This window comes from Carassius auratus, chromosome 35 (genome assembly GCF_003368295.1).
Source record: "Carassius auratus strain Wakin chromosome 35, ASM336829v1, whole genome shotgun sequence".
Lineage (NCBI taxonomy): Eukaryota > Metazoa > Chordata > Actinopteri > Cypriniformes > Cyprinidae > Carassius > Carassius auratus.
In genome coordinates, this window is record NC_039277.1 from 6,307,649 (window position 1) to 6,331,818 (window position 24,170).

The 24,170-nt window shown below is 39.1% G+C and overlaps 1 protein-coding gene across 3 annotated transcripts in view; it reads right to left on the bottom strand.

The window, feature by feature from the left end:
• Positions 1-1,285: 1,285 nt before the first annotated feature.
• The window catches only part of LOC113054179 (erbin-like), an 80,723-nt gene continuing 57,838 nt past the window's right edge, over positions 1,286-24,170 (bottom strand). Inside the window, exons 11-25 of one of the 3 annotated variants that reach the window (XM_026219529.1) lie at positions 23,985-24,100; positions 23,379-23,448; positions 20,024-20,123; positions 16,671-16,792; positions 14,011-14,184; positions 13,733-13,909; positions 12,704-12,824; positions 12,379-12,562; positions 9,591-11,034; positions 8,356-8,454; positions 7,178-7,234; positions 5,898-6,071; positions 5,552-5,644; positions 4,025-4,099; positions 1,286-3,930 (exon numbers count right to left, since the gene is read on the bottom strand). In XM_026219529.1, the coding sequence (XP_026075314.1) occupies positions 3,823-3,930; positions 4,025-4,099; positions 5,552-5,644; positions 5,898-6,071; positions 7,178-7,234; positions 8,356-8,454; positions 9,591-11,034; positions 12,379-12,562; positions 12,704-12,824; positions 13,733-13,909; positions 14,011-14,184; positions 16,671-16,792; positions 20,024-20,123; positions 23,379-23,448; positions 23,985-24,100 (3,114 nt within the window). In that variant the 3' untranslated portion in view covers positions 1,286-3,822. The remainder of the gene's footprint in view (positions 3,931-4,024; positions 4,100-5,551; positions 5,645-5,897; positions 6,072-7,177; positions 7,235-8,355; positions 8,455-9,590; positions 11,035-12,378; positions 12,563-12,703; positions 12,825-13,732; positions 13,910-14,010; positions 14,185-16,670; positions 16,793-20,023; positions 20,124-23,378; positions 23,449-23,984; positions 24,101-24,170) is intronic. The other 2 variants (XM_026219530.1, XM_026219531.1) reach the window with 2 other exon arrangements.

The window sequence follows — 24,170 nt, forward strand, 5'->3', positions numbered from 1 at the left end:
TATTGTTCTCTGCAATTTCAAGGAGTTGTAAATGCGAGTTTGACCTAAGGGTGATATTGTTTTGTGATAAATGGAGGCAGACAGGTCTAGTTAATTAGATGTGACAAGATTTCACAGAGTTCTAGTGTTTTCCAAATCAGTTCTGAGTATTGTGACAGTACTGATAAGAGAGATCTCCACACTCATTTATTTTCGTCCTGTAACACCAGTTAATAGTTAGCTCCACAGTCTGTGATTTTACTGTAATAATGTGGTGTTTTAGTAAGATCAGGCACTAAATGTGTTCAGAAGTTAAGGCCGCATTAAAAGCTCCTATCTTGATGAGATCCAAAATGTAAGGTTGAGTAAGAAAAGCATTTTTAAGTGGACACTTAGTGTACAGTACGCTGGTCTGCTGAAGGTTATTTTTACATCCGCAGTGTTTGTATCAGATGTCACTAGAGTGATCTCCAGAGATCTGAAGGACACATGATTCAATCACAACACATCTTGATCAAGGCCAAGCAGACGTGAGACAACGGCACATCCTGAAGACCAGCTACATCAAGATGAGTTGCCTAGCTAGACAGCATTTTTGGGGTTTTATGCACATCCAAATGGGATCGCTGTGACTGGGTGACCTTTAGCATAAAGTCTTTTTTCAAAACAATCATTATATGTCGCTCCTCTCTATGTAATGATTTAACATGGAAGTAGATGGAAATAAATAGACATAGAACACAAATAAGTGTATATATTATATAATTTTATATATATTATATATATATACGATTAAGCTGAGAGTCCATTTGATTTGAAATCCCTCATATTTCGTGAACAGGAAACAATGAAATGAGGATTTTGTCGGATGACTTTTCATTTCACATCAACCATGAGTCTTGTTTTGAAAGCACTCTTGTATTTTGCTCCTGGTTATATATAGAGCAGGAATCTGATACGAGACAGTGAAAGGACTGCAGCGCTGCTTTCTGGTCTTGAAATGATTTCAGTGAAGGAATGAAGGAAATAAAGGTGCTGAAGGATGGGTTATAATCTTACCTGTGTGATCACTCAAGGCATGTCCTCTTAACTTCAGCAGTTTAGTTGTGTTATCAGTAAACCGAGTACTGAGCTACACCCGGTAATGATTTAATTACTTTAGTCATCGAATGATCCAAATCATCAGTTGACCCAAATGACAATCTTGTTAATTATGCATTGTTCCAAACCTTTATGACTTAATTCTTAATATATATATATATATATATATATATATATATATATATAAAAAACACACACATTGAAAGAGCATTAGTTGATTTATTCTTTCCACAGGACACCATGGAAAGTAAATTTATTTACAAAATCTGGAATGTTGAATAAATGCATACCAATCATCTTAATAGTAGCTGCTTGCGATGAAAATTTCACATAGCTATACATTAAAAGGGCTGCTTCTGTGACTCAAATTATTGCTGGTTTTAAAAACATAATGACTAATGCAATGAACAAATCATAAACCTTTTTAAAAAGTATTTACATTTTGATTAGTAATCTCTAAAGTCAAAGTAAAGTGTACTAAATAAATAAAAAAGGGACATAAAAAACCCACCAGTTTTTAGTTGATGTTTTTACAATGTCTTTAAAGATAAAACATAAAAGTGACAGTCAAGGGATTTATGCTAGACTGATTGGTGACAAAATGGAAGTAACAGAGTCCACAAAAACATTGTGCTGAATGAATCATTCACAGCAAAGTTGGAGGGCGTTGTTTTATCCACTAACTATCCATGTAATTCATCATTTTTTTTTTTTTCAGAAAAAGTTATCAAATATAGCAAATTCCTTTCCAATTCATTAACAATAATGACTCACCTGAATCCTGAATCTTTTGAGCTCTTGTAAAAATAGTGACTGCACTTTCACATTTAATTGTGGATTTGTTACATTATCAGTAAGTTAATTTGATTAATTTGATTCGTTTAGCGCTCCAGTCTACTGAATAATATAGTGAAGAATGATCAAAAAGAGGAACTTCATGCAGGTAATACACACAGTAGGTCGTTCTCCTCATATGCACACATAGCTAAAATCTTTCATGGACTTTCGATGTGACTACTTCATCAAACATTACGATTAACGTTTTACAAGGCTTTGTTGCTTTTCGAATCTCTTTGCTATTGAAGAAGTCGATGTATCCACATACAATGTTATGATCATCTTCATAGGGATGTCTGGAAACAGCAGTGCAAACGCTAATGTGACGTGGCAAGACATTCATTCGCGCACAGATTTTTTCATTACCGAACTTTTTTTTTTTTTTTTTTACAAAAAATCTGAAATGCAATCTCCTGTTTTCCTCCTTAAAAGATTCACAATATAAAATGCTTTATCAATCAAGAAAAACTAAATGGGTTTCTTTTGGTTTATTTAAAAAAACGCAACTGACTAGATCCTGCGAATGGAATAAAGCAGTGGTTCCCAACATTGGTCCTTGAGGCACCCCAACATTGCACATTTTGCATGTCTCCTTTCTCTGACACACCAATTTCAGGTCTTGGAGTCTCTAATAATGAGCTGATGAGCTGAAGCAGGTGTGTTTGATTAAGGAAACATGCAAAGCGTGTAGAGTTGGGGTGCCTCAAGGACCAGGGTTGGGAACCACTGGAATAAAGGACTTTCTATTGCTCTTTCGCCACTGTGTCATTCGTCAGCCACTGAATATGCAGCGTGGATCTGAATGAGTATTGCTCTGGGTCAAACCCATGTCTGACAGTTCAGGGTCTATGGCACTTGACATTGTTTCTCAGCCCTGCGTCGAAGCCCTCAATAGCAAACCAACATCCATGAGTGCACCACTAGTCGAATGTTAGAATGTTTTCGTAAGAGAATAAAATATTACGTTTACAATCTTCTTCACAGAGTAGAAAACAGTTTCGATGACCTCCAAAATGAAATAAGAAAAAATATATATTCAAATATGAGTGCTTCGGATTAGTTCGGCGGCGTTGGGATCGTGGCTGTGTTGTAGAAGGAGGAAAGATGTTGACATGCCACCTTTGTCCCAATATGCTTTGGTTAAGAACCACTTTTTGTTTCGGTGTTTCTTTTCATCTTTCGAAATCCTCATTTAAGTTCTTCATCGTGTTGCCCTCCAAGTTTTACGTACAGGGAGCATTTCGGCACATCATTACTTGTGGCGTTCGTCTCACTCCATGGAAGTTTGTAAGAAGACACTCTTATTTCACTGGAGGAACATTGCAGAAAGTAGAGAAAGATGATTTCTGATCAAGTTGCGAAGACTAGAAGAGTTGCTAGCATTGAGCAAACAAGTTTTTCATCCAGATTAAAGGGGCTTTTCTTCACAAATAGGTGAGAACGGTGACCACCAGGCCAACAGATTTCACATCCAGTTCGGTTTAGCTCACCACAGTTCTACATTCATTATCACAGTTAGCACATAGCATTGTCTTCTAGCTCAGAATCTCACACAGGCCATAAAAGTGGTTTTAAAAATCTCTTTAAAATAATAAAAAATGAGCAAATCGTGACAGAGCCCTGCCCTCAAACGGTCAGCTACAGCTAATGTCCCACAAGAGCTCTACACACAGGTGACGTCTTAAAAAAGGAAAACAAAAACTTTACAAAAAGCACAGGTTTTCATACCGGTTGGACTTTGCCAACAGATCATCCCACAGCGAAGGCGCATGCTTCTGTCTTCCACTTGAAGCAGTGGTTTCGCCCCTCTTCACTGACGGTCGTTAACATCAGTTCAGATTAACTATATAAAGCACTGGCTCTTCTCGGTACAAAAATAAGACGGTGCTCATTCAGCTTCATCTGTTATGCGGCCATCTCTCGAAAGATGATCAGGTCGACGGTGTTGGGGAACATCTTCAGAAGGGATACTGCGTATCCGTGATCAATGTTGACGAAGCTGTATCCGTTCGCCTGCAAAGAGGAAGTTGATTGATTGTTAGTGAATAACTATGGTATGGAAAGACAAAAGTGAGAGGAGATGACAAGTTTGAGGAGTAGAAATGACCTGGATGATCTTGTCCCCAGGCTGAAGGAGTTTCGAAGCAGGTCCCTCCGACTGGACCCTCGTCACGAAGATGCCCTGTTGATCATTAATGATTTAAGAATTATTCATTAGGCTAGGCTTACTAAAATATATTTATTATCAAAAAAATACAGTGAAATTAGCACTGTGAAATATTACAATTTTAAAAAACGATTTTCTAATTAACTATATTTTTTTACATTTAATTTATTGCCGTGATCAAAGCTGATTTGCAGCTTAAGAAACATTTCTGGTCTTTATCAATGATGAAGACAGTTTTTCTGCTTCATAATGTTGTGGGAATCATGATCGGTGTATGCAAATACTTATTTTTCATATTCAATTATATGCATTTTTTATTATGAGTTATTCCGTATGACTTCTTCATTGATACTCATGATCAAATTCATATTACTGTCTCATGTTACTCAATATTATTAATTAATTCTTTATTTTCGATTTCCGCATATCATCTTATTTTGTAGACCTAATATGTTTTCCTTGGTATGACATATCAAAAGTACATCTTATTATTAGATCTGTTCTTCAAAAATATTTTGTCTATGCAAAAAATGTTTTGCTAAATTTGTCTTTTCGTTTCTCGTGATACTAGATGTTCTTTCAAGAGCTGGTATTTGCAAGATGATATCTGAATATTGCTTAACTTAACTAGAAAGATGTTAACCACAACCCATGTCTGTTTTTATTTGACGTTTACCTGCTGCATTTCACAGGTCGTGTAAACGTGACCTAGTCCTGAACTGAATTCAGCTTAGTAGATAATGACATGAACTCAATAAATTCGGTTAACATTTATGATCCAGACACTGTGTTGTTGTAAGAGGACGTAAGTTTCTAATATAAATATTTTCCTATTTTAAGGCAGCTTCTTTTCTTCTACTTGCATCGTATGCTGCAAAGGCGTTCGTCTTTGACTTCTGAAGATTATTATTCTTCGATTAGATCACTCATTAGAATATATTAAGATTGGATTTTGGATTCATTCATTACATTTTTCTTCATGATTATTTCTGTAATTGTCATCATTTATGATCTTGTCTTAGAAATAAATTACAATTTTATCTGAAAGACTTTGCCTGGGTTTCCAGGAATCTTTTATGAGTGAAAAAAAAACAGCATTTTTTGAAATGCAATCTTTTGCAACATTATGAATGTCTTTACTGTCACTTTTTTGAATAATAAAAGTATAATATTATTCAAATTATATATTACACACAATATAATATACTGAATTTAGTATTTAACAATCGTTTCAAAGACTTAAATGGTTGCTCTTTTGGCCAAGTGAAAATTATGTATTGTATATAATTGTCTAATTTATATTTATATTTTTATAATGCTATAGCCTCTAGATACTACAGATGTTCATTGTTTGGTTTAAGATCATGGTGTTTTTATGGTTAAAAAAGGTAGATGAACCTAAAGATCCAGTTCCACACCTATTTAACATAAAAAAAGAGAAAGAGAGAGAAAAAGAGAAATACTTACGTTGTCGTCTGGGTGGAAGGGATTCCTCCGTCCACCCACTCCTCCCGATATACTGAACCCCAGCTCGGGATTTTTCTCAATCTTCACATGGAGCTGAGGACAGACGCACATGTTCTCCATCAGTCAACATGATGCTTAAATATCTATCTAGCTTAGATAACCTTATCAAGGCCTAAATCTAGGTGACATTGGAGGAATCATTTAATTAGAGACTTTTTAATAAAACCAAGAATGTGTATTAAAGTAAACAGCGTTCATTCTGATTTAATGTTAACATGATGATCAATAATTGTGTTTGTATGTGCACTGTATGGGACATATTGAGATTTGTCAGAAATGTGGCCACCTCCTGCTGCAGCGTCTCGTGTGGGACCCGTGGAGGCCCCGGGGGCTGCTGGGACACTTTGAGCATCAGATAGTCGATCAGCTGCTCTCGTGAGGGGTGACGTGCCATCGGGGGCTGACCGCAGCTCATGGGGGATCTCACAGGAGCACACATCTGGCCGTTCATCAAAGGCACCTGACAGATAAATGCACACTTGAACTATGAGACATGCACTTAGTATTTCAGCTCATCAGACCAACACACAGAACTCCAGTGAACTCAAGCAATCAGTCTCCTCAAAGCTAAAACAATCCAGCGTTTTCTTCTTTTTTTTTAATCACTGAAACTGAGTTAAAGAGACATCACTGGTTTTTTTTTTTTTTATAAAAACCAAAGGATGGTCCTTATCCATCATTTGTCTCAATGTCACTCCATGTGTCCTGCTACGACGTGATGCATTTCCAGACACCAGGGGGCAGAAAGTCCCCAGTAAACAATTCAAAGAACCATGAAGAAGACGAAATCCTTGTTGACTGATGAAGCCTCATGGTTTTAGACCTTTAATTCTAATTAGAGCTTTACTTCTAATTAATCCACCTCACTTAAATGGCTAATTTCCCCAGAGACTAAGAGAACAATGAAACAAATTGCATTTGGTCTGAAAGTCATGAACTAAGTACAAACAGCACACAACAAACAATACAGAAAATACAATTACTTAGTAATTTTATAATATGATCAAAATCAAGATGCATCTTTGATTTCTTTTTTTTTAAATAGAGGTGCAGAGAGACAATGACAGACAAAAATAATATGCTATATATAAAGTATAAAGCTTGTAGGAATGATCTGTAGCCAGTTAAATTACAACTGCAATTACATGGTTTTAAAGCGGTAATTTTGGCCTTCTTTCATGTGTGTTTATTGCAGTCAGTGGTGAGCACATCCTCTGCTGGTTGTAATGTGCTGGAAAGCTCAGCTATCATTAAAACATGTCTGAGGCTTCTTCAAAGCAGTGCTTGTTAATTACAGCTAATTAATCACTGCTAGAGTCAGGCTTCCCCACTGGGTCAGTCTCTCAATCCGGTTGATATTAAACACACTATACCACAAACAAGGTCGTATAGAAAGTGTTCATACGGATCACATTATGAGTTTAAATGTGATTCGTGAACATGCATACATTATGTGTACATGTAGCAACATGCTTACAAACATCTGAATGTCTTCAAATTCGATAGAAATGGATGCAATTCTACGGATGACGAAAGTTTCCAAACATAGTGGTGAAAAGCACTTACTTTTCTAAGAGTGTCGATATGGTAGCCCTGTTGTCCTTGAGGACTGAAGACATCATCCTGCAGGGAAACAGCACAAAACGTCTCAACAAGCTATGGGAAAAGGTGTACCATAATTGATGATGCTATTTAACCATTAAGGGTCATATTTAGAGCAACTACAGTGGATGACTACAGCACTAAAACATACTTCTACATAAGAATGAGATTAGACTGAAAACACTCCAGAGTGAAACTGAAGGTGAAACAACGAGCATATGCATTATCTAATAATGACTCAATAATGGAAACAGGCTAGATGGCACTTGTGATCGGGACAAGGAACTACAGCCATTTCCCATAAATGTGGAATTCCCAGTTAATTTCTTAAGCGTGTGTATACTTATGTTGAAGTTCATTGTCATTTCAACCAACAGGAAGGTTTACTTTTGGTCTTCGAATCAACTAGGTGAATCGGCAAATGTGTTTACAAAGTCAAAATTACAAAAATATGATTTCCCATGACAGGATTCATGAACTTTTCAACTTTTTCAAGAGAACAGAAAGTGTTTGTTTCCAGGAATTTAGTGTATATGGTTTAGTGGTTAGGAATGTTCTTAAGCTCCTATTACTTGGACAACCCAAAGAAGCAGCAATTGTGCAAACCAGCCGACACTGGATATAAGCTGAGAAGTGTGAATTTGGGATGGGGGGCTGAGCTCCATAAGGGGCATTCTGTTCAATGCTCGCAGCTTAGAGACCATTTATCGACTAATTATGAGCCAGTTTTCACAGAATTGTGCAGAATTGTATGGAAAAGAGCAGTTTGGACATCCTGCTAAACATCTTATTTTGTATTTAAATGGTTTGGAACAACTTAAGGCTTACAAAATTATATTTTAAACCATCTTTCCCAATGCTGTTTTTTTCTGACCCATTCATTTCAGGCTGTGGAGACTCTACAAATAAGCCGAAGAGTTGAATATGTGAATTTGATCGATTGATTAATGTGTACTCTTCATGTGGCTCTATTAATAGTAGTTAAAAACTCAACAGATATTATAAGATGACAAATGCATCACAATTTGCTGGGAAAACTGATTAAACAGCAAGCAGAGCGGATGACCCTTTGAGAACTGAGAGAGACTCAGCTGTGCCTCTGGGAGTTTGGGGAGGTGAGGTCTCAGTGGGGTGGTACTCACGCTGGGCCCATGAGCTCCAAACTGCCATCCGTCTATGGCACTAAAGGCCAGAGAGCTCTGACTGCCAGTGAGAGTAGCCAAAGACCGAGAGAGAGCGCTCTGAACACATGACAACACATGCACACAAACACATGCATTTAATGATGACATACGTGAGCAAGCAGTAACCATGAGTACACTCAAACATGCAAGGGTTAGAGGAGGTTAATGTGTTAATGTCCATATGCAAACATGCAGAAAAATGCTGGGTGAGGAGAGGAAATAAACAATACTGTATGCATGCAGTTAATGCTGAAGAATGGTGGAGCTTCAGAAACTTGATCGTGAGTAACCGTGAAAGACTTGTCTCCATGATATCAAGATGTTGTGAGAGGTTGCCAGGGTGTTGCTATGTGGTTGCTAAGGTAGTCTAACCCAGTGTCCGAAATATGCCTACTTTTCTACTATATATAATATGTGATTTCTTTTTTAAAGAGTTGTATGTCCCAAATTCACAGTATTTATAAAACTGTATGGAAAAATTACCAATCTACTAATTCCACTGATATTCTGAAGTGTGCATCTTTTTTTAACAGTCATGAAGTTCACTCCTTATCAACTATAGTACCCACACTCACAGTATGTGATTTTGGAGATTTTTTACCATACTATGTTGGTGTTTGCGTGCCCAAATGAAAAGAGTCCACCCTCAAATCACAATGGGATAGCCAAGATGCTGCTGGAGGGCTACCTTCCAGCAGATTTCAGTTCCCACTCTGCGCCAACACACCTGCCTCTTATTTTCCAGTAATCCTGAACACCTTGATTAGCTGGTACAGATGTGTTTAATTAGAGTTGGAGCTAAACTCTATAAGACAGTGGCCCTCCAGGAACAGGGTTGGACACCCCTTATCGAAGTTATATCGTCCCACTAGACCAGGAATGGGCAACTTGGTTCTAAAATGTTGATCTCCATCCCAAATTAAACAAACCTGCTTGTAATCTTCAAGCAATCCTGAAGACACAGGGTGATTTTTTTCAGGTGTATCTGATTAAAGATGATGCTAAACTCTACAGAATAGTGGCCTTACAGGACCCGAGTTGATCACCCCTGCACCTGACCGAATTTTAAAGTCTAAAAGATTACAAAACTCTTTCCTCAACGATCCACCTACTATCTGAATAAATCCGTAACTCTGTGTATGAGGAACAGCTATACTTGTCTTAACATACACTATTTGTAGGAATGGCCATACCTTCTCCATCTTCTTGGCTTCGATGTGTCTCATGACCTGATCCCTCCAGTCTGCTGGAACCCTGCCCCCTCCGCTGACTGGCCCATCCAGCAACGAGTGCTCGGACTTCACCCTCATGCTGGGTCTCTTGCTGGGGCTGACGTGCTGGTAGTTGAAGTCGCTGACAGACATGGTCCTCTCTGGAAGCTCGTGAGGTGGGGGCCGGGCACTCTGCGGCCGGGGAGCGTTGGGTCCGTCTATGCTATAGGTGCGGGCCGACAAGGGTCTGTGGAGCGCCTGGCTCATGAGAGGCCCACGGCCTGCTGTATGAATGTCCCGGTAGGTCATGTACTCTCCCTCCACTCCTGGCATGCGACGTGGGTCCGGCATGGACATGGGGCTGCCAGAAGATCCACTACCTTGTCTCTGCAGGGTGCCTCGCTGGCCAACAGGTGGCAGCATCCTTTCCTTGACCCACATGTCCGGGGTCTTGGGCGGGCCACGTTGTTGGGGCTGGGGATATGGGGGGGCGTTGTTGCGGTTGGAGAAGTTTGTGTTGGCGAGGGAGTGCTGCGGTGGGAGGTACGGCTGCTCGGGAGGTACAGGGGTACGTTGGCTCCACAAGTTGTCTTTAGGCACAGTGCTACTGGCGTACTGGATGTTGTACTGTGGAGGGGGACCAGTGGGGTAGTGGGCGCTGCTAATCGGAGGTTTGGAGCTGGACAACAGGTCAGAGGATGATGCAGAGGAACCAGGGTAGATCTGCAATGGCTGGTCATCGAGCAAAGAGGCCGATTTGGAGCGGACGATGCTCTGGCCTTGAGCGCCACTTATAGACGTTCTGGCTGCACATGCCACTTCATAGGGGGGGCTTTCTCTCTCGATGGAGTACAGCTTCATCCCTCCACCATCCATGTTGGCAATGCTCTGAGATTTCACTACTGGGGCTGGTGGATATTTCTTCTCTGGCGACAGCTCCTCTGTACTACGAGAAAGACTCATGTCGCTTAAGGCTGTTACACCTGTGGAGACGGTCCTCGTCGACTCATACCGCAAGGGAACTTGATCCGTTCGGCCATTAAAATTCTCCTGAATCCGATTGCCATTCTCAAGGTTCTCGAGCGACAGCATGGCATTGTTGTTGCTTGACATGGACTCCTTGGCTGAGGGACTTTTGGTCCTTTCCAGGTCCTCATATGACACCATGTTGTCAGGTGGGAGTTTGGCCACGTTCATGTTGATCTGATCCCACTTGCTGTACTGCTCTGCCACACCGTTCTTTATGCCCTTTTCAATGAAGGCAAGCCTCTCCTCCATGGAGAGACTGTAGTCGGTCATCTGGTCTGACTTGCTTTCGTAGCTCTGCTGGTTCTTCAGGAAGGTCTGTAGGGACGTCTCAGAGCCATTACAGTTCTGGAGTAGAGGGGTCATCTGCTTCAGCTGGTTGAGGTTTTCATCCTCTTGTCTGAGTTTAAGGAAATCAAATCAAGTTAGAGAAATCTGCCCTCCTGTGTACTACCCATTCTAAGAAGGACAATGCCAATATAATCACATATTAAAAGGGTCATATGATGCATTTTCAACTTTTCCATTCTATTTGTTACAAGCTGTTCGTGCACAGATAAAATCCTTAAAGTTGGAAAGAGATATTATATTTACAAGTTTAGACTTGTCCACGCCCTCCTAAAATGCTTTGTTCAAACCTGACCCAACATGTCTACATCAAGATGTGGGAAGATTTGCATAACACTGCCTGAATGCAAAGAAAAAAATACTTTGTTTGGTCTTCCAAAAGAGGACACGACTAGAAATCAGTGGTTAAGTTGTATTTACAATGCTGTTCCAGAACAGTTCGACCCAAATATTCACATTTTACGGAGGACTGTTTCCTGATCCTGGGAGAGAAGACTACAGTGCCAGCTGTTCTGACTCACAGTCTGTAAGTATGTTTTCATATTTAAAGATTTTGCCACTGATGATTAAAACACGTGTTTTGAGCAGTGTATAGAAGCTCTTGTTGTTTGTAGTTTCTCTGATCACAAATGCAGACATGGTTTTATGTTTATGTGGTGCAAAGCAACATGTAAAAAAACAGTATAAGTCATTATAATCAGTAACTATGTCCCCACTAGATGCAACAAATGCTTTATTTATAATGGGTGCTACTGGTTTTGTTTTGTCGCGCTGGGACACGGCATCACAGTATGGTGAGGGGGGGTTACATTTCCGTCACATGCTTGAGGCATTCGGCCAATCACAACGCACTGGCTAGCTGGCCAATCAGAGCACACCTGACTTTTCAGACTGATGAGCTTTGTAAAAAATGTATACATTTCATAAAAGGGGGGGCATAGAGGAGAAACAATAATGTATAGTATGTGGAAAATAAAACGTTTTTTTGAAACTTAACTTTTTAGCAACATCATATGACTCCTTTAATACATTGTGATTATTTTTCTCCAAACATTACATTGATACTTTATGCTGATATTGATATAATGTCTATAAATTCATATATATCTCCATATCTCCATCTCTCTCTCTCTCTCTCTCTATATATATATATATACACATACATCTTTCTAATAATAAATGGACTCAATGCATAAGTGTTCATATTTAATATTCAATTTATTCTAGTGAATCAATTTGGACAGTTAATGTAAATGACTTTGTTGACTATTTGCTGATTCAAGTCCCTTTGTGGAAGCCACAGTACTGCACAGTAGTTTTAGTTCTTTTCCATAAAGAAAGATTTAGTTAAAGCGCTGTTGATTATTACATTTTTGTGTATTGTGTGTGCTTGTACCTGTTCTTGGGGACGAGAGGCATCTTTGCCTCTCTCTCTGGGGTGCAGAGGGAGTTGTCCTGACTGCTGTCTGTGGTCAAGGACACTGAATCAGACATGCGTGATGGTGAAGAGCAGTTGCTGTTGTTCTGGTTACTGTTGGCCACCGTCTCATCCAGCAAAGAGTCGGCATCCCTCCCATCATCTACATCACCAGACAGGAAAAACATCACCTGCATTTAATTCTACAATTCAATCACACACCCTATTTTGAGAAACAATTATCTAGTTAATGGGAGAATTATTTAATGGTATTAAGCAGAGTGAGAAAGTAAGGCAATTGTACCTTTTTTGTCCTTGCTGAGGGCCACTACTTTAGGCTGGTTAATGGAGATGTCGAAGAGTGGAGGTCTCATCTCGGCTATCTTCATTTCCTCCTCCTCCTCGTATGACAGCTCCTCTGAGTCCTGAGCACACAACCATATCATATCAAAACCTACATTTAATTTATACTACAATGTTCTTCCTGCTTCCACAATGGTAAACCGAACTCATTTTCATATTAATTTGTTCAAATGATGAACCCTAATGATACAGCATGTCTTGACATCATTAAATCTCAGAAAATACAATAGGAGCAATGTATCCTGACAGGAACTTAACATCCACTCACATTAAGAAAACAATACGTGTCAGTTGGTAATTTCATTTATTGCATTCAATTTTAAAGCACTGAGTCTGATAAACTGCATATAGTATACTGTGAAACAGGCATGATTTGCCCTTTTTTTTACACTTTACAATAAGGTCCCATTAGTCAATGCTAGTTAATGCATTAACTAACAATGAGCAATACATCTGTTACAGTATTTTTTTTATGTTAACAACTATTCATTATCAATTCATGTTAGTAAATCCATTGAATAATATTAACAGAAACAAAAAAAGGTTTTAAATGTTTTTATTTTATTTTATTTTTATTTACTAATGTTTGGTTCGTTCATGTTAACAAATGCAGTTAATATTAACTAATGAAACCTTACTGTAGTGTTTTGTCTACTTCTGTTTACTAACACAAGTCTATATATTATATATAGAACATTTGTAATACAAAACACAACATCAAATGTTAAGTTACTGTAGTGTTCATCTATTACTGTAAATCAAATCCCATACAATTTCTTACATTACAACAGTCACAATTAAAGCTACTTCTATGTTACTATTATGTTGTTTTTTTGCCATTTGAGTCTGACAGCCTGGTCCACATTCACTTTCATCCTCTTATAGGTTTGAAACTACACTAGAATAAGTAAATCATTTATTACATTAAAAATCATATTCATAACATTTAATTGACACTCTGATGCAGTACCTCAAGGGTGTCATCGTGGTTCACCATAGCTCTCATGTTGTCTGAGGTCTTGAGAGGGATCCTTTCAACGTGGTGGTTGTCTAATGAATCTATAGGCTCATAATTTTGACGACTGTTCATCATTGCTTTAGGCTCCATTTCAACAGCTCTGCCATTAATGCAGGAACCTTCGATCACCTGACACACAGGAGAGTCAAGGTCATTCCAACATCTGCACCAGGATTCACAAAACCAACACATCAATATAAAAAAAAAAATATTTGTTTTCAAAATCCTACCTTCACGCCAACATCCTGCACTCCGAGGTGGTTCCTGTCGCTGGCCCGGGTCTCTTTTCCTCCCTCGTCCCCGGACTCGTCCTCTTTGAGTCTGTGAGCTACGGACTGAGCCGTTTTCACCATGTTCTTCAGTTCTTCAGGATACGGTGTGGGGTTTCGCTTCAGATTGCAATCCTGTAAATTCAAAGCCACAGTTAATTTACTCGAGAAATTTAAAAGATTAGGACCTGTAATTAATGATAAACCTAATTTATTATTATATTTATATTCCATGATACATGATATTTGGTATTTTAAATTAGCTTAAAATTCCAAATCTAAAATAAAACTTTTTTTAGAAATAATATGAATGAACGCATGCATGAATTAATTAATACAATTGCAAGCAGATTATTAAGGAGCATGCAGTGTGGAAACATAGGCCAGTTTTTAGAAAGGGTCGCTGAACCCCTGGCCAAACACTGATACCATTTAAATGCAAAAGGTGTTGGCAAGCTTTTTACAACACCCACAATGAGAAGGGCTGCTCTTTCCGGGCCAGACAGGGCCACACTGACACTGCATGCTCTGTCAGACAGCTTGGGAGCCTGCATGTGTTCCTGGCACAGCGAACAAGCCAGACAGACATATTGAGTCATCGGGGGTGCAAGACAGGACACGAGAGGGAGGGAACGAGATACTGAGTATGTAATATCAGCAAGATGAGGGGTAGAAGGAAAGAAAAAGGTGGACGTTGTACGCTCGAGGGCTCCTGAGACAGTGAAGGCTTCCATTTAAGTTTCTGACAGGAGTCATGTCAGGGTTACAGTGTTAATGAGATTTCCACTGCAATGCAGTGAAATGCAGGCCCTGACATGCGGAGAAAGCAGGCGAGGCTGTTCCACCGAAACCGCTTTACCTCAAGCTGCCAACCAATCCAGAGAGAATTTACCCCAGAAGTGACATCATTTATGTCATCATTTATTTACTCTCATGTCACTTCAAGTTCAAGTTTGCTTTATTGTCAATTCTTCCACATGTACAGTACATACATACAGAGAATCGAAATTGCATTACTCTCAGACCCCCGGTGCACATAAATAACATTTAAAGCCTAAAAATCTAGATCAAAATATATAATGTAGATACAACTATACAATAAGGGAATGTTAAAAAAGACATATAATAAAATTAAAAATAGTTAAATAAAGCAGTGCAAGGCAAAAGGCAGATATAGTGCAAATCAATGAAGTGAACAACAGTGCAGATAAAAGATTATTTAGTGCATAAACAAAAGCTTATTAAGTCTGATTAAAGTGGCAAAGGGCTCAAGAGCAGTTATTTTATTTAACTGACTGATGAGGTAGAGGAATTATGTCAGTTCCATGGAGAGTGAGGTCGTGAGCAGACCAATGCTGCACAAAGTGACTGGTGCATGTCATCGTATATTAGTGTGTGTGTGTGTGTGTGTGTGTGTGGGGGGGTTCAAACCTGTATGAATGACTTCCTTCAGTGGAGTGAGCTTTTAAAAAGCACCACAGGGGAAGACATCATGAATGTGGTCCATGTCACAAGTGCATTATATTTCTCAAGACTACAATCATACAGATGCTTAGCGTGATGAACACATACAACTCTAAGCTGTTCTGTACAGAATATCCTAGCGACCACTTTAGATCACGTTAGCTTCCTGAACTGATAATTTTGTGAGAGTAGCAGTGTTGCAAGATTTGTAAATGAAACTCTAGTTTGATTCAATTCTTATCAGTGAATCAGTTGACAATCAGTTCATTTTAGTATTATTTATATACTATTATAGTATTTATTAATATTTTGAATAAGCTTTTGCTTTTATACTTCGTTTACATTAGAATTTAAATTGACGTTTTAGTAATTTTATGCTTTTTTGTCATTTTTATTAGATTTCTGTATTTAATTTTATAAAAAAAATATACATCATTACTATATAATTATTAATTTATCTTTTTTATTTTATTTATCTATTTAGCTTTTTGTTCTTTTTATTACATTAACCAAGGGAACATTTCTCACTTTTATTCAAGCTTTTTAAGTTTTTCATTAATATTTAAATTTATTTTCACCCTCATTTCAATTAATAGCAATTAATTTTTTTTTTCTTTTTTTTTTTTTTTAAATTTTCATTTCAGCATCCTTTGTCGGGCTCATTGATAATAACTGCAAGGAAAAGAGCAGCCAGCTCAGTCACAAAATATCTCCTTTTGAGTTCCACAGAAGAATGAAAGTCATATGGACTTATGAGGGTGAGTAAATAATGACAGAAATGTTTTATAATGTCTAATTAGCTGTATGTTGTTTGCAATGAAAAAAAAAACAGCATCTCTTACATGTTAAACCTGTACCAATCAACTGCAAGGACATTTTGTTGGCAAGATGTGCAAGTTAGCTCCATCCACAGTGAAATCACACTGGTCCAAAATCACACTCATTTACGTATGTTCCAAATGACTGGGATTTTGTGGCTTACAGCAACATTTGAAAAAACAAAACAAAATAAAAAAAACTTATTTTAAGCAATGCCTTGTTAGAACAGAACAAAGAACGGGACAGTGAGACAAGTGATATGTGCGTGGAGGACATGCTCCAAGGGAAACAGAAACTCGAGAGTGTCCCCTGGACAGAAGTGGAGGGTGGGAACTGACCCGTGGGGGCGTTTCTCTCTCATCCTTGTCCTCGTCACACTCGAAGGCCACTTGTGCCCGCTGCTTGCGCTGCTCCTCCCACAGAGACGGGTTAAAGCTCTCGCTGTCTGAGCTGGGCACATCTGTGAGAGACAAAACCCAGAAAACCATCAACAAACAATGAAAACAACAACACCGCCATCGCTGGAGGATGGATGACAGTCTAGAGTTAGTTTCGATTAATTTCAGTGCGTTTCTAAAGCTTGATCACGCTAACAGACTTCATACTGTTTCTAAAGCTCGATCACGCTAACAGACTTCATGCCGTTTCTAAAGCTCGATCACGCTAACAGACTTCAGACCGTTTCTAAAGCTCGATCACGCTAACAGACTTCATACCGTTTCTAAAGCTTGATCACGCTAACAGACTTCAGACCATTTCTAAAGCTCAATGATGCTAACAGACTTCAGACCGTTTCTAAAGCTCGATCACGCTAACAGACTTCATACCGTTTCTGAAGCCCGATCACGCCAACAGACTTCATACCGTTTCTGAAGCTCGATCACGCTAACAGACTTCAGACCGTTTCTAAAGCTCGATCACGCTAACAGACTTCAGACCGTTTCTAAAGCTCGATCACGCTAACAGACTTCAGACCGTTTCTAAAGCTCGATCACGCTAACAGACTTCAGACCGTTTCTGAAGCTCGATCACGCCAAAAGACTTCAGACCGTTTCTAAAGCTCGATCACGCTAATAGACTTCATTCCGTTTCTAAAGCTCGATCACGCTAACAGACTTCAGACCGTTTCTAAAGCTCGATCACGCCAACAGACTTCAGACCGTTTCTAAAGCTCGATCACGCCAACAGACTTCAGACCGTTTCTAAAGCTCGATCACGCCAAAAGACTTCAGACCGTTTCTAAAGCTCGATCACGCTAATAGACTTCATTCCGTTTCTAAAGCTCAATCATGCTAACAGACTTCAGACCGTTTCTAAAGCTCGATCACGCTAACAGACTTCAGACCGTTTCTAAAGCTCGATCACGCCAAAAGACTTCAGACCGTTTCTAAAGCTCGATCACGCTAACAGACTTCATTCCGTTTCTAAAGCTCGATCACGCTAACAGACTTCATACTGTTTCTAAAGCTCGATCACGCTAACAGACTTCATGCCGTTTCTAAAGCTCGATCACGCTAACAGACTTCAGACCGTTTCTAAAGCTCGATCACGCTAACAGACTTCATACCGTTTCTAAAGCTTGATCACGCTAACAGACTTCAGACCATTTCTAAAGCTCAATGATGCTAACAGACTTCAGACCGTTTCTAAAGCTCGATCACGCTAACAGACTTCATACCGTTTCTGAAGCTCGATCACGCCAACAGACTTCAGACCGTTTCTAAAGCTCGATCACGCTAACAGACTTCAGACCGTTTCTAAAGCTCGATCACGCTAACAGACTTCAGACCGTTTCTAAAGCTCGATCACGCTAACAGACTTCAGACCGTTTCTAAAGCTCGATCACGCTAACAGACTTCAGACCGTTTCTGAAGCTCGATCACGCTAACAGACTTCAGACCGTTTCTAAAGCTCGATCACGCCAAAAGACTTCAGACCGTTTCTAAAGCTCGATCACGCTAATAGACTTCATTCCGTTTCTAAAGCTCGATCACGCTAACAGACTTCAGACCGTTTCTAAAGCTCGATCACGCCAACAGTCTTCAGACCGTTTCTAAAGCTCGATCACGCCAAAAGACTTCAGACCGTTTCTAAAGCTCGATCACGCTAATAGACTTCATTCCGTTTCTAAAGCTCAATCATGCTAACAGACTTCAGACCGTTTCTAAAGCTCGATCACGCTAACAGACTTCAGACCGTTTCTAAAGCTCGATCACGCCAAAAGACTTCAGACCGTTTCTAAAGCTCGATCACGCTAACAGACTTCATTCCGTTTCTAAAGCTCGATCACGCCAAAAGACTTCAGACCGTTTCTAAAGCTCGATCACGCTAACAGACTTCAGACCGTTTCTAAAACTCGATCACGCCAACAGACTTCAGACCGTTTCTAAAGCTCGATCACGCCAACAGACTTCAGACCGTTTCTAAAGCTCGATCACGCTAACAGACTTCAGACCGTTTCTAAAGCTCAATCATGCTAACAGACTTCAGAACGTTTCTAAAGCTCGATCACGCTAACAGACTTCAGACCGTTTCTAAAGCTTGATCACGCTAACAGACTTCATTCCGTTTCTAAAGCTCGATCACGCTAATAGACTTCAGACCGTTTCTAAAGCTCGATCACGCCAAAAGACTTCAGACCGTTTCTAAAGCTCGATCACGCTAACAGACTTCAGACCGTTTCTAAAACTCGATCACGCCAACAGACTTCAGACCGTTTCTAAAGCTCGATCACGCCAACAGACTTCAGACCGTTTCTAAAGCTCGATCACGCTAACAGACTTCATTCCGTTTCTAAAGCTCGATCACGCTAACAGACTTCATTCCGTTTCTAAAGCTCAATCATGCTAACAGACTTCAGACCGTTTCTAAAGCTCGATCACGCTAACAGACTTCAGACCGTTTCTAAAGCTCGATCACGCTAACAGACTTCATTCCGTTTCTAAAGCTCAATCATGCTAACAGACTTCAGACCGTTTCTAAAGCTCGATCACGCTAACAGACTTCAGACCGTTTCTAAAGCTCGATCACGCTAACAGACTTCATTCCGTTTCTAAAGCTCGATCACGCCAAAAGACTTCAGACCGTTTCTAAAGCTCAATCATGCTAACAGACTTCAGACCGTTTCTAAAGCTCAATCATGCAAACAGACTTCATACCGTTTCTAAAGCTCGATCACGCTAATAGATTTCAGACCGTTTCTAAAGCTCGATCACGCCAAAAGACTTCAGACCGTTTCTAAAGCTCAATCATGCTAACAGACTTCATTCCGTTTCTAAAGCTCGATCACGCCAAAAGACTTCAGACCGTTTCTAAAGCTCGATCACGCCAAAAGACTTCAGACCGTTTCTAAAGCTCAATCATGCTAACAGACTGAAGCGGACCCCAGAGAGCCACAGCTCCAGTGCGTTTGCCTTCTGGAGAGTTTAGAGTGGGGTTGCTAGGAAACAGGTTAAGACTTATTAATCTCTCCCCCCTCTGGAATCCAGCGAGACGCCCATTTGTGATTTGCAGAGCGAAACTCCCAGCAACACTGCAGACTTAGTCTCAGAGAGAGAAAACAGCAAGTTCTGGCTGCAGGTAGCAGACATTTCAGGATTTTAAATAAGCCTCTCTGTCTGTCTATCAAACAAGGGAACTGTAATGACAGGAGGATGCGACAGATGCAGGTTATGCTGGACTAGATACTCACAGTCCTCAGTTCTGGGCTGTTGAGGGAACATGTAGTTAGTGAGTACGGTCTTGTGTGTCTCCGGATCCTCCTCTTTCTGCAGGGGAATGAGGGGCTTCGACTGGAGAAAGACAAAAAATTATCAAATACAGGATCAGTGATTAGTAAAACTGTATGAGATGCCTTGGGTATGAAACTTCTGAACTCTCACACACATCACGAGGACTCTGGACTGCTCTCATTATAGATTCAGGCCATGCAGCTCTGGCTTTGAACTCATCTCATCTCATCTCTAATCAAATGCAGCTTTATGAAACCACAATCGATAAAGAACAGAGTGCCACCTTTATCTTCATCAGTTATTGTTTCCTTGAGAGCAAATATCACAACAATGTGGATTTCACTGCAGTCCGACCCCGTGCTTGTGAGCATTAAAGTCATACAGGTTTGTAATGAAATTAAAAAAAAAGGAAATTTTGGAGTGAACTATTGCTTTATTAAATATCATATCTTAAAATAAAAGTATGTGCTATGTTGAACCTCAGAGGTGGGGTGACGGTGAGTGTGGGAGTGGTTAACTGATTGTTATATTCAATAAACATTAGTCACAGGCTTGATGGCCACTTGTGACAATCACTCAGGCTTTCAATTACAGATCACCCCCATACACCCACTCACCCCCCCCCCCCCCACACACACAGATACACACACACTCTGAGCTCTGCTGATGGGAACATCTAATCACTCTTCCAACAGCACAGACCCTGCTAAAGGACAAGCTTTTCAAGTGTATTTCTGGGAACTGACTGCATCTGAGATCATTGTGAAGCTGTGAAATATGTAATCTGTTTAACAAGGCCCTCAAAAATGCTCAAATGTGATTAAAAATATATTGTGTGCATCTTTTTTTATATTCCTTTTTTATATTTATGTAAGCTGAGATTTTTATGGCATGGTATTTCTGCTGTAATTATGACAAAGATTGTTATTCCAGTCCAAGACGTTAAGATGTCCACATTAAAAGAAATTTACAAAAGTGACTATGTCCACTTTAAATAGAAGTAAAGTGTCTACTTTTAGGGTTTCAGGGAACTTTTTGGAGAATAAAATGTCAAGATTTGGTTGAAATAATGTTACACTGTCATTCAGTCAAACACAATATTTATGTACAAATTAAAACATTTTAAAATGAATAAAAGAATAAGGGAGCAGATTACATTTTATAGTGTTTTAAATGAGTAAAAGATTCTTAATGGCAATTGGGCAAACCCTAAGATAGTGGCAAATTATAAAAATAAAAAATGACGACTAATTAGTATTTTGGGATTAAATAAGTCTTTCAATATGTCATAAATTGTTTTTTGTTGTAAATATGACAAGATTGTTACTGAATTAAATTTATTTTTTTTATTTTTTTTATATTAAGGTAGTTGTTTAGTTTATGTATGGGGTGGATTAAGTAACTGAAAATGGTCATGTAGAATCAGCTAGTAATATGTGATTCATGAGTACTAATAAACAGCTAAGATGCTAGTAATATGCCTGTTAATAAGCATTGCACAAGTTAACTGTGAGAATTGGTTCCTAATATGGTGGTAACACCATATTGAGCGACTATCGACCAATATCAAATCTTCCTTTCATAGGCAAGATTATTGAAAAGGTAGTTTTTAATCAGCTGAACAACTACTTACACTGAAATGGATACCTGGACAATTTTCAATCTGGTTTCCAACCGCATCACAGCACAGAGACTGCGGTCATTAAGATAATAAATGATATTCGCTTTAATTCTGATTCTCGCAAAATATCAGTGCTGCGTTTGACACTGTTGATCATAACATACTACTAGAGAGACTGGATAACTGGGTTGGGCTTGGTACTCAAATGGTTCAGGTCATAGAAGGGAGAGGTTATTATGCGAGTCTAGGAGAGCATAAGTCTAAGTGGATGTCCATGACATGCGGAGTTCAACAAGGCTCGATTCTAGAACCGCTGTTGTTCAGCCTGCGTATGATCACACAAAGTCAAAAAAGAACCAAATTGCCTATCAAAGCTATGCTGATGATACCCATATTTACCTAGCCTTATCTCCAAATGACTACAGCCCTATTGACTCCCTCTGCCAATGCATTTATGAAATTAACAGCTGGATGTACCAGAACTTTCTTCAATTAAACAAGGAGAAAACAGAAGTCAATGCATTTGGAAACAAAGATGAAGTTTTCAAGGTGAATGCATGCCTTGACCCTAGGGGTCAAACAACTAAAAATCAAGTCAGGAATCTTGGTGTGATTCTGGAGACAGACCTTAGTTTCAGTAGTCATGTCAAAGCAGTAACTAAATCAGCATACTATCATTTAAAAACATTGCAAAAATTAGATGTTTTGTTTCCAGCCAAGACTTGGAGAAACTAGTTCATGCTTTTATCACCAGCAGGGTGGACTATTGTAATGGGCTCCTCACCGGCCTTCCCAAAAAGACCATTAGACAGCTGCAGCTCATCCAGAACGCTGCTGCCTGGATTCTGACTAGAACCAGAAATTCTGAGCATATCACACCACTCCTCAGGTCCTTACACTGGCTTCCAGTCACATTTAGAATTGATTTTAGTCACTAAATGACCTAGGACCGAAATATTTTGCAGATATGCTCACTGAATATAAACCTAACAGAGCACTAGGATAGAGTCAGTTAGAAATACCAAGGGTTCACACAAAACAAGGGGAGTTCGCCTTTAGTTACTATGTCGCCCGCAGTTGGAGTAAACTTCCAGAAGAGATCAGATGTGCTAAAACACTAGTCACATTTAAATCTAGACTCAAAACTCATCTGTTTAGCTGTGCATTTATTGAATGAGCACTGTGCGATGTCCGAACTGATTGCACTATATTTTATGCATAATCATTTTCTATTTTTAACTGTTTTAAATTCCTGTTTTATTGTTGTGATTTTTTATGATTATTTTACTTCCTTTTAAGTTAAACACTTTGAATTACCACTGTGCATGAAATGTAGAATGTAAATAAACTTGCCTTGCCTAAGTGTTACCTATATTACATTAAAACAGAACACTGTTGGATTTTATTAATTTCAAATGACTTGTTCAATTTTACATTTCTAACTTTTCGACAAGCATGGGAATCCTATTTTACACAATAAATGTCTATGTATTTCATTATTTGTTTAGAAAATAGCTAAGTAGCTGTGTAATAAACAAGTTCATGTCCAGTCTGTTGGTCATAATTGCAACAAACAAACCCCCTTCAGAGATCAAATCAACCCTTCGCTTTTATTGCAGTCCTGATCACCCTGATGATGTATATTTCACACTAATGACTGGATATTGTGTCTCATGCATCTGAACCTTGCTCACCTGGTTTTCAGACAGCCACATTGCGGTCATCTGGTTGAGTTTAGTGAAGCTGTATGGAAGATTCTTCAACCTGTGAAGAAAGAGGACAAAGAGCACTTGAGTACTTAAAACTTGATTACCGTACGACAAATAAGAAACAAGTAAGAATGATAGTATGCTAAACTAAAATAAAAATGGGACATGATTTAATAAGAACACAGTAAATTGAGAAAGAGTCTGGTATAATTTGTATCAAGGCTTATAAATACAGCACAGAGAGCAGAAAATAGAGCTATATTTTCCAGCCTGTTGAATCACAGCCAAATGCGTCTAAGTGGTTCTCTCAGAAAAATGTTAAAGTAATGCCTCTTAGCCACCAGCCGCGTGGTCAGATTGGAAATGTTTGTCACTGAAAGATTTCATACGTGAAGATTGTCAACTGTTTGTTAATTTGGTTGGACACTTATAAAGAAAAATTATTGTCCTTGAGTCAAAACAATGCACTATGACTTGAAAAAGGTAGTCATTTTGTATAAAAGTTAAATTATTATTAGAATTTAGCAAGTGATGTTTAAGCATACGCTGCAGGCTGTTATGTGATATGATGCTCGGCATAGAGGCACGTACTTGTTGTCGCTGAGATTGATGACCTTGAGTTTCTGCATGTTGCCCATCTCCTCCGGCAGAGTCTCCAGCTTGTTTGAGTGCAGGAAGACAACGGTGACGTTCTTCAAACTGCCCATCTGTCAGATGCACAAACATACACATGAAGATGCACAACCCATATCTACTGGTCGATGCTTTGATCGACTG